This window comes from Pteropus medius, unplaced genomic scaffold (assembly GCF_902729225.1).
Source record: "Pteropus medius unplaced genomic scaffold, Ma_sr-lr_union100, whole genome shotgun sequence".
NCBI lineage: Eukaryota > Metazoa > Chordata > Mammalia > Chiroptera > Pteropodidae > Pteropus > Pteropus medius.
This window is the reverse complement of record NW_024349803.1, coordinates 20,400,982-20,428,896: the sequence shown is the minus strand read 5'-3', so window position 1 is coordinate 20,428,896 and position 27,915 is coordinate 20,400,982. Positions and strand designations below refer to the sequence as shown.

Here is a 27,915-nt window from a genome sequence, read left to right as displayed (position 1 = left end):
CCAAACCCCTCCTGCCTCCACCTCTGAGGCACGCACGCACCAGGACCGCAGCGGTCCGGAGCTGGCTTCCACGCTACTTGGTCCTGTGGAGGCTGCCTAAGCATGCGCGGCCCCGCCCCCAGGGTGTGCTCTGACCAATGGGGATTACACCTCGATCCCCTTGTGCCCGCCCCCACCGTAGCACGTGACAATAGGTTTTGCTTGTTCAGAAGGTTTCCACGCTGGGATTACTGGCCAGGCCCTCGTGGCCTATTTCCTGCCTCGCACCACTGCATACCACACCTAACCCACGTACACCTCCTGAGACCTACCTCACAGCAATTATAACAAATGTGGTGGAGGATGTTGATAATAGGAGAGCTTACTCATGTGTGGAGGCAGGAGGTATATGAGAAATCTGTATCTTCCACTCAATTTTGCTGGGAACCTAAAACTGCTCTAAAAAGTAAAATGTATTTTAAAAATAAATTTTAAAAAAAGGCCAAGCAGAGAGACTTGGCATAGCCGTACAATGGAAAACTAAATAAAAAGGAATGCATGATTGATAGGCACGACCTTGACTGAACGACATGGATAATTCTCAAGATAATTATGCTGAGTGAAAGCAGCCAAACACGAAAGAAGACATACTGAATGATTCCATTCATATAAAACTCTAAAATATGCAAATTAATCTATAGTGACAGAAAGCCAACCAGCAGCTGCCTGAGGCCAATGAGTGCCGTAGAGAAGGATTACAAATAGAAAGAAACTTGAGGATGATGGGTATGTTTACTATATTGATTGTGGTTATGTTTCATAGATATATACATAGACCAAAATATGTCAAATTGTACACTTGTAATATGTGCTGTTTATTGTGTGAAATATACCGAAATACAGCTTCGAAAAATAAAAACATTACAGATAGCTGAAGCTTTACTCTGCCCTCCCTGATACCATTCCCCAGGTGACTTCTATCCTGAATTTGATGCTTCTCATTTCTATGCATGCTATATATTTTTAGTTCATATGTTGTATTTATAAATAATCTAAGAGCATTGTGTGGCATGTTTGTATCATTTTATAAATGGTATACTTGTGCATCTTCTGCAACTTGACTTTTTAACTCACTATTTTTAAGATTTATCTCTGTAGATTCAAGTATCTGTAGTCCACTTACAGTAATTCTAGTATTTCATTGTGTGCCTGTAGGCCAATTTCCTCATTGTCCTGTGGTAAACATTCAGGCTGCTTACAGTTTCCCCCCTATATGGATGCTGCAACGAACCACCTTGTACCTGTGAATACATGTGAGAGGGGATCTCCAGGGTAATTATGCTAGGGTGGACTTTCTGGCTAGTAAGGATTGTGCCGTTGACACTAGCAAGGTCTGAGTGTTTCCTGTTGTTGAACTTTTCATTGGCATATCTTTAGAGGCTGATTGCCAGCTTCTTTTGGCTAGTAAAAGGGATGAACTGTTCACATCCCCGTGCTACTAATAAGAGAGGGAGCCATTAATTTTCCCAAGGGCATTTTGAACGGAATCACGATGTCAAATATTTTCATGTTCCCTCTTTTGCTCCTCTGTTATGCTCTCCTTCACTCAACCCTTGTAACATTCACCTGTCACAATCAGTGTTCCCAGTTACCACAAACTCCTGAGAAGAGCCTTATTCTGAAGCCTCTTTAACATTTCTTCTGACTTCAGGGAATGCTTTCTAAATTTATATCCATGGCATTTCGGTTGCACAGTTTTAAAAATTCAGGATTCACCTCTAAATGTTCTTTAATATTTCATCGACTGTGAGTTCATCAGCCTTATGTGTTTCTATATATAAGAACTCTCAGGCTGTTAATGCCGAGGGGCAGATTTCTCTCATGCAGAACTAAAAACAGAGCAGGAAGCACAAAGGGGTAAGCAGGCTAGGCTCTGTCTCAACAATCAACAGCATTGTGCAGTCATAACTTCCCTGTGTCACTAAGCAACAAGAAGGTGACCTCTTGAGAGTCTCTTTCCTCAGACGGTCTCAGGAAGACAAGACGAAAGTTTGCCTTTTCTACTCCATTCCCGGAAAGATGCAAGGTGCTTTAGTAGGCTCCTGGGTAAGAGTGAGCTTTATAGTTAATCCTGGCCACTGGCCCTGGGGTGGTACCTGAAGTTTGAATGAATCATGAGAATAAAGTGAGAAAGCTTTCATCCAGCATCCAGGCTAGTGGAGGACCCAAACCTGCTTACTTCCACTCTGGTATCCTGAGGTCACCCCTGGAGCCTACTTAGTTTTCCTGACACCATGCCCACTTCCATGTGTCCTGGTGTCATGCTAACCAGCTGAGCATCCTAGTCTGCCAGCCGCCCCATTTATTCTCAGACCTGTGCTTGTTTCCCCCAAACTTCTGGAATTTGTATGCTCCTTAGACTGGAACATCTTGCCTGGCCCAGTAAATACTGTCGAACTAAACGGAATAGAGGGCAAGGGCCATTCAACACATAGTAGAAGGATGGACAGTAAAGTTGGATCACCCAAGCCCTCAGTGTGATGAAAAAATAATGGGCTTCCCAGTCATGCTTGGGGTCCCCCCGTGATGGCCGGAGGCTGGCTTGGGACACGTTCTTTCTGCTCAGGGCTATGACCGTAGAGGGACCAGACACACCATCCTCTCCAGGGAGCACTCAGGACAAGGAAGATAGACCACAGGAGTTCAATGGCCAGACATCCATGGAGTGTCTGCCTGAGACATTAGCACAGTACAGCTCCTTCCTTCTTAGACCTCTGATAGATGCTCGTTTCTGTCCTCTGTCAGTCCCCGTCTCTGAAATTCTCTCCAGAAGTTATCCATTGTTGGTAAAGTACTTCTTTTGGAAAGTTCATCCCTTAGCTGTTCCAGTCTCAGAGGTTGCCCTTTGTGCCTCAGTATGGCAGAGAGTGCAGCACGCAGGTGTTCATGACTTTGCAGTGGAAGCAGAAGATGAATCCATTCAATCCTTGCTCCTCGGGGACCTTCGACCTATTTACTAACATTGTGGGGAGGGGAACAAAGGGAACTTCCTCTCAGATCCCCGCTAGATAGTGGCCCTGTTCTCAAAATTGCTCAGTGCTCTGCATCACCCCAACTCAGATGGTCCCCTCCCCTGCTGAAAAGTCTTCCCTTAACTCTCAGAAGAGAACCCATATTCCTGGCCTTGTCCTTTCCTGACCTCACTGCACCTCTCTCCAGCTTGCTAACAATTCTTTAGTCATAAGGCCTCTTTTTTCGTTGTTGTTCTTCCAATGTCTCTCTCTTTCTCTGGCCTCTGAACCTTACAACTGCACAGAATGCTTTGCTGCTGCTCCTCACATGGCTGATTCCTTTTCATGTTCAGGTCCCACCCCCATTGTCATGAGGGGCTGTCCCTGTTTCCTGTCACTCTTGATCTAGTCATCAAGCTATTTCTTCCCTGACCCTTTTCGCTGTGCCTGACTCCCCCACAGAAGGAAGGTTCATAGGAACAAGGATCTTTCTGTCTTTTCGCTGCTGTCTCACCAGCCCATATTAGGACCTTACTAAAAAAGAGAGAGGGAGGGAGAGGGAGGGAGAGAGGCAGGGAGAGAGAGAGAAGAAAGAGAGAGAGAGAGAGGGAGGAGGGAAGGAGAGGAGAGGAGAAAGGAGGAGAAAGGAAAGAAGGAAGGAGGAAAGGAAAAGGAAGGAAGGAAGGAAGGAAGAAGAAAGGAAGGAAGGAAGGAAGGAAGGAAGGAAGGAAAAGAACCCCTTCCTCACACACACATGACCTTCCCAGATGGGCCAGCACGGCAGGGGCCAACTATTCTAATGATGAATGGGAGACACCTCTTCACAGGACCCTCTCCCTCTTCAGATTTATTATATTCTTTCAGGAACACCCAGGAGAGTCTTCCAGCCTGGGGGCCCCAAGGTCTGGGACCCAGGGTTAGGATTTGGGTAGGATTTACCCATATACCTGCCTTATTATAGCACAGCAATGGCTTCTATGGGCACTACAGAGGCCAATTCAAGAGTGACAGTGCTCAAGAATACCGCCTTGCCGCCAAGCCCCAGCCTCCGGCAGTGTTCCTGCAGCGATGTCAGGTACAAGGCAGCCCTGGGGACAGCTGTGATGGCTGAGCCAGTTTCTGCTCCTCTCACCCCCCAAGAGTATCATCTTTAGCCCTACTGCAGCTGGACCAACACCTGGGGACTGCCTACCCCCAGGGACATGCATGAGGCTGGCCCCTCTTACCTGAAATGTCAGATCTTCCCCCTACAGACAGAGTGGGGAGTAGCCAACAGCAGGATGGATGATTTTGCTCAATGCTCCTTTTAGATGGAAGAAAGGTCAGGGCCCAGGTGGGGTGGGTCGGGTGGCCATGGAGAAAGAGCCTCCAGAACCCAGGAAGTAAGACTTGAGTTTTGCCTACGACTGCCCTTAAACTCAGATTCCTTGATGCCATGAAAGCCCATGGTCTAGCCCACACTCAGCCTCATAGCCCAGGGACTCAGGAGCGAGTGAGTGGGAGGTCTCTTCTGGGCAAGGAAACAGCATGGAAAGTGGCTGGGCACTCACCCTCAGGCCTGGCCACTGGGGACTGGAAAGGAATGATAGCAGAAGTGGCCGGGAGTGGCTGGAACAGGCTTCTTGAGAATAGGAAAGGGAGGCAGGGCCCCAGGCCTGGAGACAAGGAGGGGGCACCAGATATCAGTTGGGCTCTAAGAGGAAAATGCCGACTGGAAAGAGAAGAACTCAGGAGGACCAAGTGTGGGGGCCTCTGGGGAAGGCAGTCAGTCTCATAGGTTGCTAACAACCAAGGGGACAAGGGGAAGGCATGGCTGCTAGAACTCAGAAGGACAGAGTGGTATGGAGAGGGCCACCTTGACAGGAGTGGTGATCTTGAGTGGAAAGACACAGTCAGGTGGGGGCTGGCCTGGGCGGGAGCCAAGAGAAGAAAATCCTCTTACCTTGGTCCCTCTCTCTCCTCCCAGGGCTTCCCAGTGGCCAAAAGGAAGGCAGCCTAGAGAGAAGTGTACTTATATTAGCCTCCCGGGCAAGAGCAGGGTAGAGGAGGGCTGAGAGGGACTTGGAGGGGTGCCTGGAACATGCTCTGCCCACTGCAGCTTCTTGCTTCCTAGCCGTTAGCCTGGTCCTACTTGATCTGCCATCTGAATTCTCCAGGATTGCTTTCTCAGGCCAAGAGCAGAGATCTGGAGGCTGCCATGCTGTGGAGCCTGAACTTCCTTAGTATTCCCAGTTGAAAGGGCTGCCTGGCACTGCCTACTGAGCCAGGCCCAAATGCAGCTCCAGGCCACCTCCCCTGTGAGAGTGATGGGGTCTAAGAAGTACAGGGACAGATGCAACCCAGGGACTTCCTGCTGGGTGTTTGTAGTAGCCCTCAGTGGCAGTTCTCATCCCTAAGACCAGAACATTCTCAATCTGTCCCTCAGGGATAGAGTAGGGGCATGTTTTTGTTGAAGACTTGCTACATAAAGCTTCTATGAATGTTATCAGCAGCCCCAAACAGCATGATCTGTGTGCACTGGGCTCAGGTTGTATAAATGCCAAATCTCGTAGCTTTTTCTAGGTCTAGAGCTGTTTTAATTAGTGGGATCGTTCAGGGAAGGTGCACATTTTACTTTCTTATTAGCTCAGAGATACCAGGTTTCTGCTGGTTGGTTGCAGCTATTATTGTTGAAAACCTTTCCAAGACGTGGCATCCACTTTCCTTAGTTTGGGACAGGTAGAAATTTTGTGTGTCCTTCAGATACAAGAAAAAAAAATTTTCTAAACCAGATTATTTCTGACTTTTACCTGCCTGATTCTTGGGAAATGTAATCCTGGTCCTGTTTGTTCTTAAGGTCAGACTAGAGTCTTGGGGGATCTTGTCGGGGGCAGATCTTTCACTGGTGGTGTGCCATAATGGCTGTGTCCCTGCCACCACCCCCCACTGGTCCCCGCCATGCCTCAGACTGCCACAGAGGTTTCTCTCTCAGCACCCCATGACTGCAGACTGCCCAGCCTTCACGGGGCCCTTAGCCCTCCCACATGTGAACACCGGCCCCCTCCAGGAAACCTGCCCCTCCTCCAAGCCCTCTTCATCTGGAACCCCTGCCCAAGCCCCACCTGCTCAGAGACTGCAAGATTTTTACCACCTCGGTGTAAAAGGAGCCCTGGATGTTTTAGAAGCAAAGATGTAGGTGAAATTCTCCTCAGGGGCCAAATACTCAGAACTGCCTGGGTGGAGAGAAAATGACTGTGCTTCTTAACCAGGCTCCCACAGCAGTGAGAACAAAACTCTAGTCAGTGGGAGTCAATAGAGTATCCTGCCACGGTGAGAATAGTGAGTTTCCAGAGTCAGCTGCCTTCCAAATAAAGTATCACAGTCCAGGGCCGTGTATGATTCTACAGCTGAGGATAGAAATGGGGAAGAATTTGTGGGTCTATTGGAACTCGCCCTAGACCCTCAGATTTTTTTAATTGACATTTTTAGAGATGATTGTAGATTCATAAGCAGTTGTAAGAAATAATAGAGATTCCTTCTACATTTTGCCCAGTTTCCCCCAAAGGGCACATCGTGCAAAGCTGCAGTGTAATGTCACAACCAGGACCTCGACACTGATGCAGTCCACCTAGCTCATTCAGATTTCCCCAGTTTTACGTGTCTTTATTTGTAAGTGTGTATATTAAGACCTATGAATTTTTATCACCTGTATAGGTTTGTGTATCCGCCACCACAATCAAGACACTGACCAACATCACAAGGATCTGTGGTGCTGCCTTTTTATGACCACACCCAGCAGCCTCCTGCCCCTCCACTCTCCCCTGTCCCTAAACCCTGGCAATTACCAATCTCTCCTCCATTTCTAAAATCTCGTCACTTAAAAATTTGTCATATAAATGGAGTGATACAGCATACAACCTTTAGAGATTGGCTTTTCTCGTTCAGCACAATTTCCTAAAGATTCATCCAGGCTTGTATGTATCATTCCTTTCCATTATTGAGTAGTAGTCTATGGTATGTATGTACCAATTTGTTTAACCATTCACCTACTAAAAGATATCTGGGCTGATTCCAGTTTGGTGCTCTTACAAATAAAGCTGCTATGACTATTTGAGTACAGGTTTTGGGTGAACATAAATTTCTGTTTGGGGGATAAATGCCCAAGAGTGCAATTGCTGAGTCATATAGTAGTTGGATGTTTAGTTTTTTAAAAAACTGCTGAACTGTTTTCCAGAGTAGCTGTACCATTTCACATTCCCACCAGCAATGCATAAGGAATTCAGTATCTCTGCATCCTCACCAGCATTTGGTGTTATCTCTGTTTTTTACTTTAGCCATTCTGATTGATGTGTTGTGATATCTCATTCTGGTTTTCATTTGCATTTCTCTAATATTCAATGATGGTGAACATCTTTTCATGTGTTATTTGCCATTCGTATATCCTCTTTGGTGAATTGGACCAGGGGAAGCAGTGGCCATGCTGAGGAGCGGTCCACCCTGGGTACATATTGAAGGAAGTATCAACAGGATTTCCTGGCACTTTGGATGTAGGGTGTGAAAAAAAAAGAATCAGGAGGATTCCAAGGTGTTTGGATGGATCTAGCGGCCATGACTGAGCTGGGGGAGGCTATAGGTGGATTGGGTGTGGGGAATGATTCAGAGCTCAGTCATGTGTTTGAGATGCGCATTAGACATTTGATTACTGAGTCCAGCATTCAGGAGCGAGCTTGAGCTTGAGAGAGAGAAATTTCAGTTTCCTGGTAGTATTTAGAGTCAAGAGCTTCGGTTGCTGATGAGGGAGTAAGTATGGGGGCCTGATGTAAAACTTGAACCACTGCCCCCTAGATGGCAGGATATCCTGGAAGATGCTTCAGCCCCTTCCTCATTCGGTGGGCACAGAGGCTTCTGTTTGGGGGACGAGTGCGAGGATGAGACGTCCTAGAAGTGAGGTGTTGCTTTAATTCGTATCTGCCCTTTCAGGGTATTGGCAGTTTAAAGGTTTGCGGGGGGTGGCTCCTGGCATCTTCCCTCCATTATGGGCCATGAAGTAGTATCTTGGGGGCAGGTAAGCCTCATTTTCCCCCATTAACTTCTTTCTCATTCTTTCAAGGAGCCCGCGAAGCAACACTTCTTCTCCAAGCATGACAACCGCACTTCCTTCGACAAAGTGAGTGCTGGGGAGAGGAGAGTGGGCGGGCCCCCAGACTAGGTTGATACTGAGGTGGGTTGGAGGGGATGAGACATTGTGGGGAGGGAGAGCTCCGTATACAGACAGAGGAGTGTGTCTTCCTGACAACCTCTCTCCTATGGGAAATAGCCCATTCCCCAAACGGAAGTACCTCTGCTTTAGTTTCCTCCGCCAGCTTGCCTGACAACGTGCAAATCCCCTGGGAGCCACTAACTTTCCAGGGGCTTCACCCTGGAATAGAAAGCATGGCTGCGGAGGCAGGCTGAAAAGGTTGGGGTACGGGCCAGGGAGGCCAGGCACAAGCCAGGCATCCCCAAGCAGGCTTAGGTTTAGGAGGCGCCTAAGGCCATGCGTGGTGCTGAGACTGTGGGCCAAGGGCCCGTACCGTTGAGGAGGGCCCCTACTGCCTGCTGCAGGGGATCGGAAGGCGGAAAGACATGGAGCACCTGTGGCAGCGACACACCTTCCTGCGCTGGGCACCCTGTGAGCTGGAGTTCCGCCAGCAGCGGCCTCTTGAATCTTCCTACCAGGCCAATTTCCGGTCAGGACCAGAACTCGATGACCTCCCTCAGCGCCTTGTCCACTTTGTGCAGATCCAGCCTCCTCAAGCCAGCACCACCTACCAGCAGAACTACTGCCAGCCATCCCGGGGTGGCCATTGTGGCAGCACTAACGTGAGACCCCAGTCCCCCCTCACCAGCACACTGCCTAACCTCCCAGGGATCCCCAAACCCAAGCTGCTGCAGCATTATCTCCACGCTGGGGTCTCCGAGTGTCTAAACTGGTCCAGAGCATTAAACAAGAATGACTGACACAGTGGCCTGCCTGTGCTTGCAGCCTAAAAGGTCCCAGAGGCCGGAGAGCAGTAAGGCACTGCCAGGCCCTATGCCTGGCTCCTATGGTGCTTGCACCCATAGTGCCTGGGTGTTGGGTAGGGGAGGTGCTGCCCTGGGAGCCCTACCACTGACTGAGAAGGGGTAAGGCCTATAGGAGGCTAAGGGTCTAGGAAGGTTACCATGGCCACAGCGGATGGGTTCCAGGACCCCAGATCCATGCCTGCAGCAAACCCAGCTGTGAGCCCTTTGCACTAAGTGTGGCTGCAAGGAAAACAGAGTCAACGGCCCCTACAGGTAGGTAGGCAGCAAAGACTGGAGGAGGAGGCCAAGGGCTGGCAGCTTTGCTTTCTCTGGGAGGCCACCACCTCTAGGGGCCTGGAGGACTGCCACACAGTTCTACCTAAGAGACAGCTTCCCCACAGTTGCAGCAGAGGGAGACTGCCTGGCCACAGCCCCCTGCCGGACAGCCCCAACATATGGAGGTGAGCAGAAGCTTGCGGAAATGCTGTGTGACACACACCTGAAGGACATCCTGGCCCTGTGGTGTTTTGTTGTAGTTTTCTGCGCTCTTCTCTGGTCATCCTGTGAGTGCCCTCTCTAACACCCAGGACAGTGGGGGACAGTGGGCACCCTATATCACCAAAAGAAAAGCTGAGGCTTAGGAGGGGCAGAACACTTCGATGACAGAAGCAAGATCCAAAAGGCTCCTTTGGACCCTTCTCAGTCCTTGGAGAACTGAGGCCCCCAAAGGAGGGCCAGGGGCTATAGGGGTGACCCAGGAGTCCACGCCAGGGACCAAACATCAGATTTTAGCAGCACTTTTACTCCCACATCTGAACTCCCTGGGTCCTCACAACAGCCCTGTGAGGTAGGTAGAGCAGGAAAGTTTCAGAGATCCCCATTTAAAGATGAGGATGCTGAGGCACAGAGAGGTGAAATGACTGGCCTAACGTCACTCACATAGCCAGCGGTGTAAAGGGCCAAAAACCAACATCCCTTCGGCCCTCCGAGATTCCCTCTTCCACTCTTCCATTCCTTCTGTGTCCTCCACCCTCCCTGAACTCTCCTGGGCTCACAGGGGCCTTCGAGGCAGGCTGGCAGCTAGGATTTTTCAGGAATAGTCACTGGGGTGGGCCTGGTCAACTCCAGGTAGGCACTGACCCTGAGGGGCATGAGGCCAGCTCTCCCCTCCCCCCACTTCCCCTTCAGACAGAGGGCCCAGCAGGTTCCAGAGCAAGGGTAGAGCCAGGCATGGTCTATGAATGAATGGGGGTAAAGGTGGTGGAAGCGTGTATGTACGTCCTACGCTAAAAAAGCCCCCAAGTCCCCGAGGCAGTGTCTCAAGTTCCCACGCCTGTGCCTCCTTCATCTCACAGAGCCACAGTGAGCTTCCTTAGCAGCACAAGGAGCCACAGACATCTGCCTCTGGCACCGAGCTGCTCCAGTAGACAAGGTCCCGTCAGGCATTCAGACCCCATCACACAGACGCAGAGCCTCCACAGCTTGGCTGGGACCCTGGGCCACACCCCCGATGACAAACAGCCGGGGCCCAGCCTGCAGACTAGAACAGGAGCAACGGGCTGTTGGCATGGCAGGCAGCGCCTCCCAGCGCCGCCGTGCGAGGCTGAAGCCCTCCACAGAGCCCAGCGGGCATGGCTGGTTTCCTGCAAGAAGGAGACAGAGGTTGTCAAGGGCACAGGCTGCAGGGGCTCTAGCTCTTTTGCTTCCTGAGCCCAGAGTATGGCCCGGCAGGCGTCACCCCAGGATGGGCTATCAGTGCCTTACTACTCATTGGCCCCACTCATCATTTGTTCATTTATTCATTCTGGTTTCCATTTGTCCATTCATTCAGTGGTCATTTGTCTTGTTTCTGTCTCCTAGGCCCCTGCTGGTATAAAGTCCTGAGTCAGGTGCTGAGGATACCCCAAGAGCTGGGCCATGCAGACCACACCCCACCACAGATTGGGAAAGGGAAGCTCACAAAGCCCTGAACCCTGGAGGGCCTAGAGAAAGGCAGGAGATGGTACCGCTCCTTCCTGTCTTGGACTCCCCTCCCATCCCTAGACCCACAGAGACTCACCGAGGCCCCCAATAGCCACGATGTGGCCCCCAAAGGAGCCAACCACAAAGTCGGCCCTCTTATCCCTCATGCGCAGGCCACGAGGCAGCTTGGTCCAGGACCCTGCAGGAGAGGGGAGGTCAGATCTGGCTCCCCACGCTGCGCCCCTCCATCCCATGGAGAGCGGGAAGATAGCCCAGGCCAGCCACTGCTCACCATGCTCCAGGTCGAACATCTCCACAGTGTTGACAAAGTGTGGGCGGGAGTAGAAATTGTGGGGCCCGGGCTGCTGCAGGCCACCCAGACTAAAGACGCTGCCTTCGGCCATGGCGCAGCCGGCAAAGGCCCGGCGGCTGGGCAGGCTTGGGTGCCGGGTCCAGGTACGGGCCTCCAGATCAAAGGCCTCAAAAGCAGTCACTGGGAGCTTGCCCTGGCGGCCCCCTGCCAATGGAATTGGGGCACCTGGGAGGGAGCCTAGGGGTCCTGGCAGGCTCCTCCTTCACCAAGTTTGTTGAGCCTTCACCACTGCCCACCTCAGCCACCCATACCCAGCTGTGTGCACACCAGAGCCTGAATCTACCACCCCTCGGATCCTCAGGCACTAGGGTTTGGTTTTCCAGCCCCAGCAGGGCCACCAAAGGTCAGAGCCTCTGAGCAAGCCTGGCTCACCCCAACAAAGCTTCTCTTGTCCTGCCATCCCGGCCTAAGCCTGATCCTAGCTAACCACGGGGATAGGTGCTTCTGGACTTCAAGCCCCTTTCCCACATCCCCCAGACCCTTACCCAGGACATAGATCTTATTCCCATGCAGGAAGGTGGAGGCCCCGTAGCAGGGTGTGGGCATGGAGGGTAGTGAAAGCCAGCAGTCCTGCCGGGGCTCATACACTCGAACCTGGGCCTGGGGCGTCGTGTCTGGGCCCATTCCTCCAAGAGCATACACCATACCATCTGCATAGAAAAGAGTAGTTTAGACTGTACCCTGACCTGGCCAGGGCACCCCACCCTGACAGCTGCCTTGGTCAGGCCTGAGGGTGGCTAGGGACCCATGTGTTTGTGGTACCCATCCCCAGCAGCAGAAATCTTCCTGTCTGCCTGCCTGGAGCGGGGGAGGGGAGAGCTAGGATTCCTGCTCTGGCCAGGGCCCCTCCAAGTGAAGAGCAGGAGGCAGCAGATCTAATTATAATCCGTCTCCGTCTCCCTGGAGACGCTATGGTAACCAAGTCTGGCATCCAAGCAGAACCAGACCTGGTCAGACCTGGAGGCCACAAGGTGGGGGCTGCCCTGGAAGAAGAAGGGTGGAGAATGGTTTAAGTCAGGGTGGAGGGCACATGGTGATCTGCTCAGCACGAAGCTCAGATGGGGAGGGCCTCTAGGAATCAGCTGGAGTTGGGATGCAGGCCACAAACCTTCTGCCCAAGAGCCAGGCCAGCACCTCTGTACCCCACCTTTTCACTAGAGTAGGTTCTTGCCCTCTTATGCCCTCAGGGTCAGCTAGGGGCATGTCTGGGGACCTTGGGGATATAAGACAGTCAGCTGGGGGCTTCCATGGCAACTGTCTCCAAGCCACTTGGCCTTTGTCCATCTCAGGCTCCCTGGTGTGTGTGTGGGGAACAATCTAAGCACTTGCCCGGCTCTGAGCCAAGGCCTTGCTCCCCTCCCCCACCCCCAGACTATTTATAATCATGGGAGTCATTGGGCCACCACTCTTTGTCTCTTAGAGAAGAGGAATGGATGGGGCAGGGAAGTGGCTGGGGCCTCCCATCAAGCTGGAGGCCAGCCTGGGCTCTGCCTCCCTCCTCACAGTTGGAAAAGGCAGCTAAGGCTGCTGCTGGCCCAGCTCAGAGCTACATCGAGGAGCGTACAGGAGGGTTAGGAGGCAAAGTCAAGGCACCCAGGCAAAATTTATAGCTCTTACCCAATCTCTGAGGGTAAGGGGCCCAGTCAGAAAAGAAAGGAGGGTACTGAGGCACCTGAGGGTCCTTCCTTGGGATGCCACTCACCTCTCTCCACAGTCGCAATGCCCATGGCTGCTTGAGGGAGGGTGGCTCGACGCTCCCAGCGGCCCTCGTCGGCCAGGAAGGCCTCCACAGCAGCAACTGGGCTTTGGCTCTCATCCACACCGCCCACCACGAGCACCTGCTTGCCCAGCACCACAGCAGCTGCACCAGCCCGGGAAGTGGGCAGGGGTGCCAGTGCCAGCCATGTATGTGAGGCCATGTCCAGTGTCTCAGCAGTGTCCAGGGGCAGTCCAGCCTGGCCACAGCCCCCCAACACTAGCAGGTGCCCATCCTGGTATGCCACTGTGCTATACACCCGGCAGGTGGGCATGGGTGGGAACACCTGCCAAGCAAAGGCCCGGCTACCTCCTGTAGCCATGGCGTTCACCTCCAGTGGCAGGCCATGCTATCTGCTCAGACTGCAGGTGCCACTGATGAAAGCCTCATCTTGGCTCTACAAGGGCTACATGGGGGTGTCAGACCAGTCCAGAAAACTCTCTACCTGGAGAGGAGAGGTGAAACAAAGGGTCAGGGCACTGACCAGCCCTCAGAGTACAGATGAGCAGCATGTAGCTGGGGGCAGAGTTAGACCAAAATCACTGGTGGGAAAAACAGGAGGACCCACCCCGGCTGGCTAGCACACCACCATGGAGGCCCGCCAGGAGTGGGCAGGAGGGCAGACTCCCAGATACCCAGGCAATCCCTCCTCCATTCCTATAGGGCATATGGGATTCTCCTCCTATCCCCTGCTCTCACCTAAGAGCTTCCCGTCCTATCTAGATCTAGGTAAGGTGATGAGGATGGGACTCTCCACCCCAGCCCCCTTTCTTTCCCCTCACAGTCCTCACCCTGGTGCTCTGCGTGAGTGGGGTCCTACTGTACCCTCCCCCTTATTGGCTTCCAGTGTGCCTTGGGCAGCACCAGAGTCTCCCACCTGCTGCCAGGGATCAAATTCCAGGGCATCCTTACAAACCCTTTGGGAGCCACAGAGTTCATCCATTCCCACCAGCAAAAGGCCAAGATCAAGGCTTTTGGCACTGGAAAGGGAAAGGCTGGACGCCAGGGTCCCACATTCCCCTTTGAGGTCTACCCTCAGGGATTCGCCCAGGCCAGGTCTCCAGAGGCCAGCCTTCTTGGTGCCCAGAATGGGGGAGGGGGATGATTTTGTGATCCTATGAGCCCAGGGTCCAAGGAGTTTCCAGTAGGAATGCGCAGCTGGACTTTTAGGTCCCCTCACAGCAAATCCAAGTTCCCCAGTCTACCCCTTCCCACGGGGCCCACACTCCTGGGACCCCAGGCACGAGGGCCCCCAACCCCAAACTTCTATCTCTAGGGAGGAGCAGGGGATGGGGGGAGGGCGTCGGGGGGCGGGTCCGGACAAGCGCGCTTGGGGTTCTACACCCCGCGCCCCAAACTTCCCCTGAGCGCGGCTCCGCGGGACTCACCGGCCGGGGCTCCGGCGCCGCCGGGGCGCGGGGTCCGCCGTTCCGGCTCCGCTGGTGCCGGCTCTGGCTGGGGCTGGGGCTGAGGCCGGGCTCCGGCGGGGCTCCGGCTCGGCTCTGGCGCGGGGCGGGGCTGGACGGGGTCCGCCCCTCGTCCCCCCTCCCGACTCGGGTAAACCTTCCCCCCCACTCCCCCCCACCTTAACCCTGCACCTGCCGTGGCTGAAGCAGGGCGCGCCGACCCGTGGTTACAGGCAAACGAGCGAACAGACAGACGGACATGTGGACACTGGGCCTCCCCAGAATTTAGGGTCCGACCTCGGGCGGGGGTAGAAATGAGGCAACAGTGAGCAACACACACGTATATGGTGTGTGTGTGTTGGGGGGTGGTTCTGAGCTAGACTCAGCCTGAGAGCATCCGCGGCGGGGGGGTCGGGCCAGCAGAACCTGGGAGCTTGAGGGGCCAGCGTCTGCCCAGTAAGGCTTGAGCGCAGATGAGCCCAACCACAGGCTTCGCTGCGACGCCCCCTGGAGGCCACTTGGGGTGTGGCCTGGGCTACTCTGGTGGGGCGGTGTCTGGGGTCGCCCTTCCCCAGGCAAAGAGCAAGGCACAGAATATGTCTTACGGTGTACATTGAAGCTACCGGGGGTTGTCGGAGCAGTCAGTGCCAGCCTCGGTACCTGACAAGCCCTTCCACAGGCCTGAGTGGGAGGAGTTCTAGGGAGGAGGGTAGCTCTGAGCAGATGAACTTGAAGATTCAGAGGCCAAGGGGGTCTTCCAGACTGGTGACTCTGGACTCATTCTGTAGGGCCTAAAGCCTGGAGTATTCTGGGATCCGAGATACTTTGTGACTATCCATCTTCAGGGTCTTGGGCCTGCCTCTAGCCAACTAAGGGGTCAGGCAAGAGCAAGTTAGTGTGACAGAGGGTTACCTACCTAGGACCCAGACCCAGACCCATCTTCTGAATATTCAGAGCACTGGCTAAGTCTGTGAGCTGGTGAAGCATTCGTACAGGTCAGTGGTCATCTATGAGAAGAAGTCTCGCTACTATCTTGTCCCTCTTTCATGGACAGTGTCTGCCTCAATTTCCCTAGAACCACACCTGGAGACAAAGATGTAAGTGCACAGTTCATGTTAAGGAGATGAGACCCTTAAGTGCCAGTAGAGGAGTGGCAAAGAGACAGGGGAAGCAGCCAATAAAGAATGTGTCATCAAGCAAGTTACCACTCTGGGCAACCTGGACCAAACCCTGCTGGGGACTCTGGGAGCCAGTGTAGAACATGGGCCTCACATTCTTGTTCCCCGCTCAGAGCAAGGGTTGCCAAGGTTCTTTCTCAGATCTCCATCAGTCATGGGTTGAGAGCTGCTTGGGGTCATTAATTACCTAGCTCGCCTGACTTCTGGCCTGCCCAGAGTATGGGCAGAGCCTTGCCCATGACCAGAAAGAGAATTCAGCCCCTTTCAGGGGCTGGCAGTTGAAGTTGGAGGGCCTGTATGGAAATGGTGGTGCCAAGGCTGGTTCCAGATCCTGGTTTAGAAGGCTTCCATCCTCCCACTCCACTCTGCCCCAGCCTTACTTTTCACTGAGGGCACTGGTTACTTCCCCCTCCGGGTGTTCACACTGCCCTACAGATCCACTCACATTTCCCACTATTCCCTTTTCAGGCCCCTTCCCCTCTCCTTTCTAACAATTAAACACTCAAAAGCCTCCTACCTTTAGATACCTCCCAGCTCCCCAATTCCCTCGTCTCTTCTTCCTCCCCTCCAGTCAAACTCTGAAAGCCATCTTCTCTTTCTACTGCCTTGATATCTGCCACCTTATGTCTGCTGTCACTACTCCCTCAAAACTGCTCTTGCAGAAGTCACCATGGAACACCAGAGAGCTAAAACTAGGGGGTCCCTGTGGTTTTGTCTTATCTGAAATGTTGTGGCATCTTCAAAGTTTTACCCTTGTGACTTCTGCTTCCTCCTGCTGATGTCTTGCCTCCCTCTCTGTCTTTTATAGGCCTTGCTTTCTTTCCTCCCCCAAGAAGTGGATCCTCAAGATCTGGCCCTGGCTTTTCCCCTTGGCACACAGACTCCCCCCTGGGTGGTCTCTCCTGGGCCACTGGCCTCAGTCACATCTAGATCTCCACAAGATCTCTCTGCTCAGGTGAATACAGGTCTAGAGTCCATCACTCAGGGCTATAAAATATGCCAAAGGGAGAGCAAGGATTGGATCTTGGGATGACGCTGTGCTCTCTCCCAACCTCATCCTGTCTGATCCCAGTTACACCTATAGGGTCACCATCCACCTAAGTCCAAGTTAAGTTAGACTCTGCTCTGATGAATGCTCCCAGAGAGTCCCATCTGGGCCATACTGGGCACCCAGAGGCAGAAAGATCAGCCTCTCCTCAGGGAGCTAGGTACCTCATGATCTTTACCCCTAACCTCTATCATCCCCCCCGTGTCTGGAAAGGACAGAGCCCAGGGATGAACCTACCCATCGTGGTCTCCCATTCTGCACTGATCTCTTGGCTGGACACCAACCAGAGAGGGATCCCTTTTTAAGAACACACCTAGGTCATGCCATTCCTGGAAGCTTTCATGGAAGTGGCTTCTGTTTACATAGCCCTGGTCCCACCTGCATACACAGGCCAACACTGCTGGCTTTGGAGAAGTTGTGGAAGACAACTGGGGCAGAAGCTGAGGCTGAATTGGTCCTGAGAGTGAACAGCTAATCCTCAACCATGGATGGGCAGAGACAGGGCTCGCCCACAGATGGGGACTGAGAGTGCTAAGGTGGGACTTTCTGATTATACCTCCTGAAACTCTGGCCCTTGGGATGCTAACTTTCCCTTCTTTCTACCAGGACGGAAGGCTGGAAGCACTGACCCCAGAGGAACAGGAGAATTTGCATTTCTTGCTAGACACTTTGGCTACATTTCAAGGCACTAAGGATCCCACCATCAGTGCTTCCCCTAGGAAGCTCAGGGGAACCAGATGAGGCCTAGGGTAGGGTTGGTGTTTCTCTTTAGGGGTTCCCAGACCACTCCATATAGGCAGAAAAATGTAGAGCAGCCTGAGTCCCCTGAAGTCAGATGGGGAGGGAGAAGAGTTATTAACCAGTCCCCAACTGAAGCATTCAGCCACCCTCTCATGATTGTCCATAGTCTTCCACCTGCCCCCAGCTACCAAATTTAGCACCACTGTACATGTCAGAGTCCAAGAGTTGTAGCAGTATTTCTGCTTCTTAGCTTAGGCTCTGACCCAAGTGCAAATGACCCCACTATCTCATCTACGAAACAACGGATCCCATGCTGCCTCCCAACCTAGATTTGAGGTTACCTGACCCAGAAAGGCCTTTGGTCAGAGCAGTGGTGACCTTTCCGACCCCTCAGACTCCTAGGGTTAACTTGACCTATGTCTTTTCACCTGGTGTTGTTTGGGCAGTGGACCCTGTAACCACCACTCATCTGTTGGCCCCAGGATACAGGTGGAAAGACTTGAGGTCCCAGTCTCCTAGGCAAAAGGACAGAGATTTGGGGTAGAGTTAAGTGCGGAGGCAAGATTTTCCTGTCATTGAGGCTGATGGAGCTGAGACTGGGCCAGGGTCCTCCCACCACACCCATGGATATGCTGCTGGGCGTGCACTCAGGCCCACACTGGAATGCTGGGACTCTCAGATTGGACATGCCCAGCTTTGGGCTTGTGTGCAGCACATGTGTGCACACCAGCAGTTTATGCCACTTGCCGTGGACTCCATTCTCAGGAAGAGATGAGGGCCTACTGCCCTCAGAAGAGGGAACCCTGCTGTAAAATAAAGAGGCTCCCCTGAGGCACTCCCAGGCAGGGGGAAACACCTCTTTTGCCTTCTGGTCAGGTGCCTGGGACAGAGGCAGGCCTTGTCAGTGGCTGCGGGAGGTCCAGAGGGTGGAGGATGGCTGGCATCTTGCCGGGAGTCCTTCCCAGATGTTGCTGCACCACCAGGCCCCTGGATGACAGTTGGGCCTCTAATACAGTCCTGGTGAGGGTTCCAGTGCAGTCCTGCCCGGGCCGTGTCCGAGAGCACTTTTGCTCCTCAGACACCAGTACAGGCCCGGATGGGTTTAGAACGGTGGCCGCGGCTACTCCTCCAGGAAGCCCGCCCTGATACCCACCTGTCCCGCCCCTAGACTTTGGGGGAAACAAGGTCTCGAGGATGAACGGTCACCAGGGCGGGCCAGGTCCCGGAAGCGGAAACGCAGCGCACTTCCGGTGCGCAGCGGGCGGCCATGTTGAAGCAGCGGAGGCGGCGCAGAGGCGCGTCCTGGGTCCCCGCGGCGGCGCCGGTAGGTTGGGGCCGTGGGCCTAGCCGCGCCGCGGAGGGGCTGTCCGCGAGGTGGCAGGGTGGATGGGCCGCGCGGCCGGCTCTCCCCCGGCGCAGCCGAGACTCTCACCCCACCCCCACCCCGTGCCCAGCGACCCCACCCTGGGGCTGCGCGACCCTCCGGGCTCGCCCCGCGGTCCCGCGCATCTCGCTGCCTCTGAGACCCCCGCTCCTACCCGCGGCTCGGGCCCCAGAGACGCGGACTCCCAGCCCGAGGGCTCTGATCTACCCCCGCCCGGGGTCCGCTTGGAACGGCCTTTCCCGTCCCCCATCTTTCATCAACTTCCCCTGTCGCCCCCTGGGGCACATATGAAGGGAATTCCGTGGCCGGGCTGCGGCCTCTATTTCCGGAGCTTCTTGGAAAGCCCAGAAGACCCCTCTTAAGGGTCCAGACCGACCTGGGCGGAAGAGTACCCTGTTCATCCCTAATATCTTTGTCTGGTGTCTGAACCCCTCCCTGTTTTACAGTTCACATCCTTGGGAACTACACTCCCTGGAAAAAATAAAATAAAATAAAGCCACGTGCAAGGATCGTGCTTTGAGAATGGCCTCTGGCGAGGGAAATGCCCCAGACACCTGAGGATCCGGGAATGTTTCCAAACAAAGAGCCCCAGGGCATGCCCTCCTGGGGATTCTGAAAACTTTCTGTGCTCCATTAGGGCTGTTAAGAAGAAGCTGCACAGACACACCTCCTGGCCCCAGGGACTTGCCTGATCCCAACTGATCTTTTAATGCTGCCTTGCAGATGGGGAGCTGCCTCTGGGGGCCCTCAGTGCTGGATTGGGGCGTTAGATATTAGTCATGATTGACAGCCTACAGCTTCTCTAGAAAAGCTTGGGTGTTCCTAGACTGCTCCATCTGGACTGTACCAAGGGCTGCAGCCCTCCAAGCCTTAGTTAGGACAGCTCACATTTCTACTGTCCACCTTATTAACTATCCTGCTTGGAGCCATTGAATCCCACTGTTACATATTGGGCTCTTGGTCTGGCTGCTTGGCCCCCAGGCTACCTGATTTCCTAGAGCTACGTCATTAGTACGTGCTACTTATCTTTTTAGTTTCTGTTGAAGGAGAGTCTCATGGGTCTCCATAACTTTAGTGCTAGGAATTGGACCTTCAGGCGCCTTTCTGGGCTCCAGCAGCCTTTCTGGGAACTCTGAAAGCAGAACATCTGGGTGGCAGGGAGATTCATCCCTGGGCAGCAGCAGCTGGAGGAACAGAGAGGGGACGGATATTGGGTGTAAGTCTGGACCCTGTGGCAAGAATTCAGGAACATTCAAGGCTTGCGTTGCTCTGCTTTCGCCTGTTTTTCCAGCTAAATTTCCCAGCTCTGACCACAGACTCCAGTCACACCAAGTGTGCCTTACTCTTTTTCACTTAGGAGCCATTGCATAAGGTCTTCCCCTTTTCCATTTCCATCTGGTCCTTTCCTGTTCATCACTCGTCCCAGCTAGGTGTTGCCTCTCCCAGGAATCTTTTCCTGACTCATTGGCGAGCTGAGCTGGGTGCCGGTGTGTACCCCCAAGAACGTCCTGCCTTTGGTACAGGGCTCCTTGAGAACAGAGAGAGTCTCCTGTGTTCTCAGGGTTGAGTCTGATACTAGGTTTCTGGCCTCAAAATATAGAATCGGCTATATTAAAATAGGCTAGCCAAGCCCAGATCTTTGCAGGGACCCAACAGTGTGTTGGATGGCTCCAATTAGCTTGAGGACATGTACCCGGAAGATGCTGCTTTTGACCCACGTGGGTCCTCTCCCACTCTCCAACCCCCGCCATGGTAGGTCAGAACCACATTTCGCTTCAAGGAGTGGCTCGCTCTGGCCAAGACCCTGTTATAGAAAGTGCAAGCCCTGACTGATCTTTCTACCTACTCTTGCCCCTTATCTTGATGCCATTCTTATTGACTCTTTTCCTCTTGCCTTGGAGGTGCCGAGTGCTGGTTTGCAGATACGCAGGCAGATCTGCAGTGTCTAATGCCATGAGTGTGGTGGTGCACCATGTGGAGGAGAAAGCTGTACACTCTTGGTCACGGATCTCCACAGCAGGGAAGAAGGCCCTGGAGGAGGCGCTACTTGTCTTTAACCCAATGAGCCAGGATCTCAGTGCCACAGAGGCCCAGCTTGTGGCCTTCCTGCAGGGCCTGCGGGATGATGGCTTCCAGCCCACCATCCTGCGCAGTGGTGATGTCTACGGCTATAGTTCATGCACAGCCAGCCCCCCAAGCCAGACAAAGCTGCAAGCTCGTGCCCCCACCCCAGCTACCACATCACCTCCATCCAATGTTCCCCGAACTGCCATGCGGCTGCCTGCAGGTCGGGCCACACTGCTTCCTATGGCACTCTCTGGCAGGCTGGCCAAAGCATCCACACCAGCCCTCACCAAGCATGCTACCACCAACCTGCTACTGAGCTCCTTGAAGCAGTCAAGTGCCAGCCGTGCCCGGGGTGCGGCAGTGGGCTTCCCCACCCACCTCTATCCAGGTGTCTACCCTGCCATGCGGCTCTCCGTTGTCCTTGAGGCCCTGGTTCCACTCAAGACTTCCATGCCCTGCTTGGGTGCCAAGCACAAGACACAGTCACTGCAGCTCTCTCTTGCGGACTCGCCCCTGAAGCTGCGGAAAGGTCCAGGGAAAGGGATGGGAAACCCCCAGCCCAAAAGTCCTAGAAAAGCCACAAGCAAGGGCCCCAAGTGTCTGACTCGCAGAGGACCCAGGGCTGGACCCCGACAAAGCAGTGGGCCTCAGAGCAAGACCTACAAAGCCACTGGGTCCTTCAGTGGCCCACGAGGGAAAAGTGTTTCTGCCCCGGGCACCAAAAAAGCCCAGGCTAAGGTGGCTCAAACACAGGTCAAAGCTGGCAAGGCCCGGCCAAAAGCCAAGGCTGCACAAGCCAAGGCCAAGGCTGTACAGATCAAGGCCAAAGCCAAGGCAGTGCGAACCAAGGCCAAGGCCAAAGCAACGCAGGCCAAGGCCAAAGCAACGCAGGCCAAGGCCAAAGCAGCGCAGGCCAAGGCCAAAGCAGCGCAGGCCAAGGCCAAGGCAGCTCGGACCCAGCCCAGGGGCCGGGGCAGGCCGAAAGGGTCTGTTCAGGCCAGGACTGCAAGGAGGGGCCAGAAAAGCCGCCCTGAGACTGTGGGGCAGAAGAGGAAAAGGGCTGAGGAGGCAAAGGATCTTCCTCCCCAGAAGAGAACACGGCTTGGGCCCCGATCCCCTAAGGCATGGCTAGGGCCTGGACCAGCAAAGCTACTGAAATTCCGGGCCATCAAGGTGGACAGGTGGTCCTCGGATGATGAGGTGCGGCAGCGGGCTCAACAGATCCTCCGTGTGAACCTGTCCCCTGTAATACGACTTCAGCCATTGCTGCCATACTCAGTGATTCCTTCACATGGCAGTGTTTGGGGAAACTGAGCCCATCTGTCTGTTGTCAGTGGCACAGTGTGCAATGCCTATGGACTCCACAACCCTGAGGACTCTGGGTGCCTCTCTAGGGCCTGGCAGCCACCAGCCTCCTTTCAAAGACTGGAGGATGTGGGGTGGGGTGGGCGGACGGGAAGGGTGTTCTCATGGCGCAATGCACTGTGATTTGTTACTCTTTGAGTTGTATGTCCACTGTTCCATCTATCACGTTTTATACCTTTCCACCTTTCAGTGTCCCTGCCCACCCTCCATGGTCTTTTTGTGTGTGTGTGTGGCTTCGGTAGGCCAGCTTGAACATGCAGGAACAGGGCTGCCAGAGAAGGTCCTGGTAGCTGGGGGCAGGTCACCAATATGAGTGATGGGATGGTGTGGGAAGGGGCAGCTTCCAGGCCCCTCTGGAGATGCTGGCTCTGTGGATGTGTAGGGGCAGTCCCTGGGGGTAGGGGGCAGAGCGACTCAGGTGGGACACCTCCCTTGGGGCTTCCTGGTTTGTTACCCATGCAGGAGGACAGTAGGTGGCTGCACCTGGAAGGTTTTTAGGCCAGAGAAGGGGTTTTGTTCTCAGGGGCAGTGCAGACAGCCTGGCCTTGTCTTCCAGCCTGCTCTGGCTGAAACCTTGGGGCTTTGCCTGGGCGTGTCTGAGGCAGGGCCAGGCCTCGACTTCCCCAGTTGGTGGCAAGGGGTTGGGGCTTGGGTTGTAGGGCCAGAGTCTTCTCTCACTGACCAAGGAATTTCCTCCTTGGGTGGGTGGGTTACTGTGGTAGCTGAGCCAGGAGGGTTTGCAGACTCCCTCCATCAGCAGCGCTTTCTGCCTGGGTCCATGTGCTCTGTCTCTTCCCAGGTCCAGCCTCCTCATGCCTAGCAATAGAGGCCTGTAGTTTTTACACATTATCAGGTCTTGCTTTAGAGAGGGGCTGGGCTTTGAGCCCTTAACAAAACTAGCTCCCGTCCATCTGCCAGCCCTTGTGCTGGCTGCCCAGCCTAAAAGACAGTGGCTGGAGTTGGCAGGGAGGGGGACACATTCCCCAGAGGCTTCTGGAGACACAGCCTTTCAGGGCTAGGGGTGGGAACCTCATTTGAATGAGAATCGCATCTTTTCTGTCTCTGAGTTAGTCTGAACCCCAGCCCCACCAGCCCCGGCTGCTGAGTCAGATGGCGGACCTGCAGAGAAGCTCCGCTGCTGCATGCTCCTTGGTGCCACCTCCCCACCTTCTGCATCTGGTGGCTGTTAATATCCTTTCCCTGAGCGCAGCCTCCTCTGGTTTTCCTGGCTCTGGAGACCCCCTTGCTCTCAGCTGCGTGGTGGCCCCAAGATCCTGCATGCGCCTTGCCTCTAGCAGCCCCGCTTTCACCTACCATGAGAGTGTGGGGGACCTACCATGAGAGTGTGGGGGATGACCTGAGGGCCGCGTGCAGCTCCTCAGGTGTGTCCTAGCGAGGGGCCCACTGCATCCTCTCTTTCAGGCCTGATTCCAGCTCCCCCTGCACAGGACCCTCAGTTGGGCTCGGCCCCATCCTTGCAGTGCTACTGTTGCTGTCACCACCAATGGGTGAGAGGTCGGCTCTCTTCCCCAAGAGCTATCGGAGGGGAGAAAAAATTTCTAGGCTTCCCTATGGGGTGGTGTGAGGTGGGAGGAGCTTACCCGTAAGCTCTCTACTCAGACCCCGCCCCTCCCAGTCCAGGCTCCCAGAACAATTGTCCGGGATGTGCCAGATACACTGCCCCCACCCGGCTGCTCAAGCTGCAGCTGCTACCCACCCACTGGCAACCTGATTGTTGGCCGCGGCTGGGGCCTTCAACCTCGTCCACCTGTGGGCTCCATGGCCCCGAGCCCTACTGCATTTTCAGCCACCTACAGGTGGGGAGGAGGGTGAGGACAATGGACAGGATGTGTTTGGGTTTTCCTGGGTGGGTCGGCTCTGGGAGTTCAGGTCTGCCAGGGACTAGAGCAAGAGGCGAGTGCTGTGACGTTTGGAGTGGAGGCGCCAACCGGGCACCTTCCGCCTGACCCACTTCCTTGGGTACTCCCCCAGGACTCTGAGAATTGCTTCTTTTGTGACTCTCGGGGGAGGGGAGGCCATGGCATTGAGAATGTGATCTCCCGGAATGGTCCTGGTGGCAAGCAGAGAGTGGTGAGGGTGCCGGCGCGCGGGTCTGGGGTCTAGGTCAGGGCCTAGTCGCTCTGACCAGCCCCTGTGGTTACAGGTGTTGAGAATGTCACCATCCAGCTAGACCTAGAGTGTGCCTTCTCCTTTACCCAACTCATCCTGACTTTCAAGGTGACTACCAGTACCCCAGCCTGAAGGCTGGCTCTGTGCCCCCTGACCTGTTGGCCACCAGGGATGCTTGCCCCTGGTGACCCAAGGACCCTCTCCTGTCCTCAGACATTCCGCCCAGCAGCTCTGCTCCTTGAGCACTCAGTGGACCATGGCCACTCCTGGCACGTGGACCAATACTTTGCTCACAACTGCTCAGGCCTCTTTCCTGGGATCCCTCCTGCCTCGGCCACAGTGTCTGATGTCGTCTGTGACCAGCATTACTCAGATATGGAGCCTTCCACTGAGGGCAAGTTTAGGCCAGAGGAAGTGGGGGGTGGGCCTTGGGGCAAAGCCAGAGGCTCAGGCTTGCTTCTTCCAATCAGATAATTTTCAAAGTTCTGGACCCAGCCGTTCCTGTGGAGAACCCAAACAACCCCAAGATTCGGGGTAATCATTCCCACAGCCAATCCTGTCCTCCCTGTGTGTCAGGACAGCCAGATGCCAGGGGATGGGGAGGCCCTGCCTGGTGTGTGTACCAGAGGCAGGGTGGCAGGCAAGCCAGCTCAGTCCCCTTGCATTGTTCCCCAGCTCTGCCCCATCCCGGAACTCCTTTGTAGGGTCCTGTTGTGGTCCCCATCACTGTCTCCCATGTCTCTGCCCCTATCACTGTACTTCATAACTCCCCTTTGTGAGCCTTTGTCACCATCCTTATCACTGCCCCATCATGGTCCCCCTTGTCATTGTCTCCCTTGATTCATCATTCTGGCCTTAGTTGATGCCCTACATCCCTGCAGAAGCCTCTAGGTGGCACCAAGGTGTCTCTGGGTGTGACCTCTTCCTTGTAAAACAGAAGTCTTGTTAAAGGACAAGAAAGACACAACCATAATCTAATAGGGCAGCCCAGAGCCAGGCTAGGTGAGTACCACAGCAGGAAGACAAACCCCAAACTAATTTTTTTCTTTCCACTCTCCATCACCTTGACTGTGGTTATTACCAGCTACTCACCTGGAACCCCCACACTAGGTCCCCAAGCAGCTGTTGCTGGTTCTTTTGATCAGGAGAGAGGAGAAACCTGGCAGAGGAGAGAGACAGGAAGTAGCTTTGGCCTGGTAACTGACATAAGCTGTGAAGCAGAGAGAGGAGCCATGGATCCATCTTTCGGTCCATGTGTACATTTAACAAGTGCCTGTTGAGCCCCGCTGTGTGCCAGGCATCTTCTAAACTGCTCAGTGGGGAGCAGACAAATAAGGTTGCTATCTTCTTGGAATTGACATAAAAGTGAGACAGTTGACAAATAAGCAAACAAACTAGTACCTCATGTGGTTTGGATGATACTGATTTCTAGCATGGGTGACGGGCTGGGAAATGGAATCCTTTACTGCACTGGGGAAGCAGGTTTCAAATATCTAGAGATGCCAGAAGCGGATGTCCTAGAAGCAGTGGGATGCGTAGGTCTCAGCTCAGTGATATCAGGGCTAGAGCAGTGCAGGGGTGGAATTACCACCATTAGGCTGTGGTCATCCTAAAATAATATGTCCAGGGGATCTGGGATGGGAGTCCCACAGCAGGGGTACTGGAGGAAGTGGCTGCAATGATGGGGAGAGACCGCGCCATAGAGGAATGATGACCAGTGCACCTGAGGTCTCACCATCTGTGTCTCCAGAGTTTCTGCATGTGACTAATATCCATGTGAACTCCAAACTGCACACACTGGGTGACAGGCCCCCAGGGGGCCTCAAGGGACACCCCTTCTACTACTATGCCCTCTACGAGCTTGTGGCCCGTGGCAGCTACCTGGGCCATGGCCATGGCTCTGTGTGCAGGCCTGCACCTGGGGCCATAGCCAATGCGAAAGTCATGGTGAGCGCCATGGAGGGGCGTCCTGTGGCTGCTTGGGTGGACAAGCTGGGGCACTGAGGCAGACTCATCTTGCCCTCCTTCCTGCCAGATGCATGGCCTTTGTGTCCGCCATCACCGCACAACTCACTGTGAGCACTGCCAGGATCTGTACCAGGACGACCCATGGCGTGCAGCAGAGCTTGGGCATCCCCATGCCTGCCAGGGTAGGTACCACACCCTGTTCTGCCAGTCCGTACTTGCCATGGCTTAGCCTACTCCAAATCCACCTTCCTTGTTCTGCCATGGGCATGCCCGCAGTTGTCACTTTGACATGGCCCTGTATCTGGCATCTGGCAATGTGAGTGGAGGCGTGTGCGATGCATGTCAGCACAACACAGCTGGGTGCCATTGTGAGCTCTGCCAACCCTTCTTCCATCGAGATCCCCAGGAAGATCCCCGTTCCCTTTATTCCTGCAAACGTGAGCCCTCCAATCCCAGCCCTGACCCCACCGATCCTTCTACTCCGTGGCAACTTGATCTAACTCTGTTCTCACTGACCTCTGATCCAGCCTGTGACTGTGACCTTGTGGGTACCCTGGGAGGGGGTTTGTGTGATACCCACAAAGATGAGACCTGTGGCCTCCTCTCTGGGCAGTGTCACTGCAAAGTAAATGTCTGGGGTCAGTGCTGTGACTCCTGCCGGCCCAATCACTATGGCCTGAGCCTTACGCAGTCAGAGGGCTGCCAGCATGAGTGACCCTAAGAGTGGACCCCTACTCCCCTGTCTCCTTACTCGGCCCCCAATCACTGCCCTAATAACACATGCATCCACCTACCCCTGCAGCAGTCCCATCGGCATCCTGGCCCTGTGCCTTAGCCTGCAGGTGCGACCCCCGGGGCCGAGTCCCTGGCACTCATGCCTGTGATCCCTCCAGAGACTGCAAATGCTTTGTCTCTGGATGGGACTGCAGCCATTGTCTGGTGAGCCTTGACCGGCCTTCTGACCTTGATCTTGGGTGCTGAGCTTCTAGAAGCTGACAAATATAAGGCTATAATCAGTGTAACTGTAGACCGAGCCTTGCACATGGGTTGGTGCCACCTCCTGACCTGGTCACCAAGGTCAAGCCACCTTGGCTAGCTGAACCAGCATACATCCTCAGGTTGGAACTTTGGAAATAGAAGGAAAAGCAATTAAATGAGTTAGAACAGTATTATACTCTGGGTTGAAAGGTGTTTCACAGCAAATGTGTTTGAAGGAAGACTTGGTTCAAGGAACAACTCCATCCCCTTTGCGGGTGCCTACAGCAACAGGTACAAGGCAGGGCCTGGGATGTGTCAGGTGGCAAGAATCAAGTGTTGATTCTGTCTCCTCTGTCCCCATCTTTACTCAGATGTTCTACAGGGGAGGGCCTCTGTGCTGCCCCCATCTCCATGGCCGCCGCTGCCATGAACTCCAATCAGGGCACTTCTGCGCTGCCCTCGACCAGGCTACTGCTGAAGCCAAGCTTGGCCAGGGCGTCCAGCCAGCTGACCCCCAGCTGCCTGTGAGTGTCCAGGAGGCACAG

General features: G+C 54.3%; 3 protein-coding genes across 11 annotated transcripts; 2 read left to right on the top strand and 1 right to left on the bottom strand.

The window, feature by feature from the left end:
- Positions 1 to 1,982: 1,982 nt before the first annotated feature.
- CIMIP7 (ciliary microtubule inner protein 7) lies at positions 1,983 to 8,971 on the top strand. Its single transcript, XM_039837740.1, has 4 exons — positions 1,983 to 2,085; positions 3,952 to 4,065; positions 8,080 to 8,136; positions 8,553 to 8,971. The coding sequence occupies exons 1-4, from the start codon at positions 2,059 to 2,061 to the stop codon at positions 8,967 to 8,969; spliced, it is 615 nt and encodes a 204-aa protein (XP_039693674.1). The 5' UTR covers positions 1,983 to 2,058; the 3' UTR covers positions 8,970 to 8,971.
- An 824-nt stretch (positions 8,972 to 9,795) lies between these two features.
- On the bottom strand, positions 9,796 to 15,445 carry KLHDC8B (kelch domain containing 8B). 5 transcript variants are annotated; one of them, XM_039837734.1, is made up of 7 exons: positions 15,428 to 15,445; positions 14,704 to 14,808; positions 13,052 to 13,550; positions 11,835 to 11,999; positions 11,269 to 11,493; positions 11,074 to 11,175; positions 9,796 to 10,657 (listed from the first exon to the last, which is right to left on the bottom strand). In XM_039837734.1, exons 3-7 carry the CDS (start codon positions 13,425 to 13,427, stop codon positions 10,461 to 10,463), a joined length of 1,065 nt encoding a protein of 354 aa, XP_039693668.1. In that variant the 5' UTR covers positions 13,428 to 13,550; positions 14,704 to 14,808; positions 15,428 to 15,445; the 3' UTR covers positions 9,796 to 10,460. The 5 variants fall into 5 exon arrangements, with proteins under 5 accessions (XP_039693668.1, XP_039693666.1, XP_039693667.1 ...); XM_039837732.1 differs by lacking the exon at positions 15,428 to 15,445 and having other exon boundaries at positions 14,704 to 15,007; XM_039837733.1 differs by lacking the exons at positions 14,704 to 14,808; positions 15,428 to 15,445 and adding an exon at positions 14,494 to 14,632.
- Positions 15,446 to 18,646: 3,201 nt separating this feature from the next.
- CCDC71 (coiled-coil domain containing 71) lies at positions 18,647 to 22,483 on the top strand. Of its 5 annotated transcripts, none has more exons than XM_039837728.1 (3): positions 19,310 to 20,614; positions 20,764 to 21,799; positions 21,842 to 22,483. In XM_039837728.1, exons 1-3 carry the CDS (start codon positions 20,550 to 20,552, stop codon positions 22,241 to 22,243), a joined length of 1,503 nt encoding a protein of 500 aa, XP_039693662.1. In that variant the 5' UTR covers positions 19,310 to 20,549; the 3' UTR covers positions 22,244 to 22,483. The 5 variants fall into 5 exon arrangements, with proteins under 5 accessions (XP_039693665.1, XP_039693661.1, XP_039693662.1 ...); XM_039837730.1 differs by having other exon boundaries at positions 20,764 to 21,820; positions 21,869 to 22,483; XM_039837729.1 differs by having other exon boundaries at positions 20,764 to 21,832; positions 21,875 to 22,483.
- Positions 22,484 to 27,915: the final 5,432 nt, after the last annotated feature.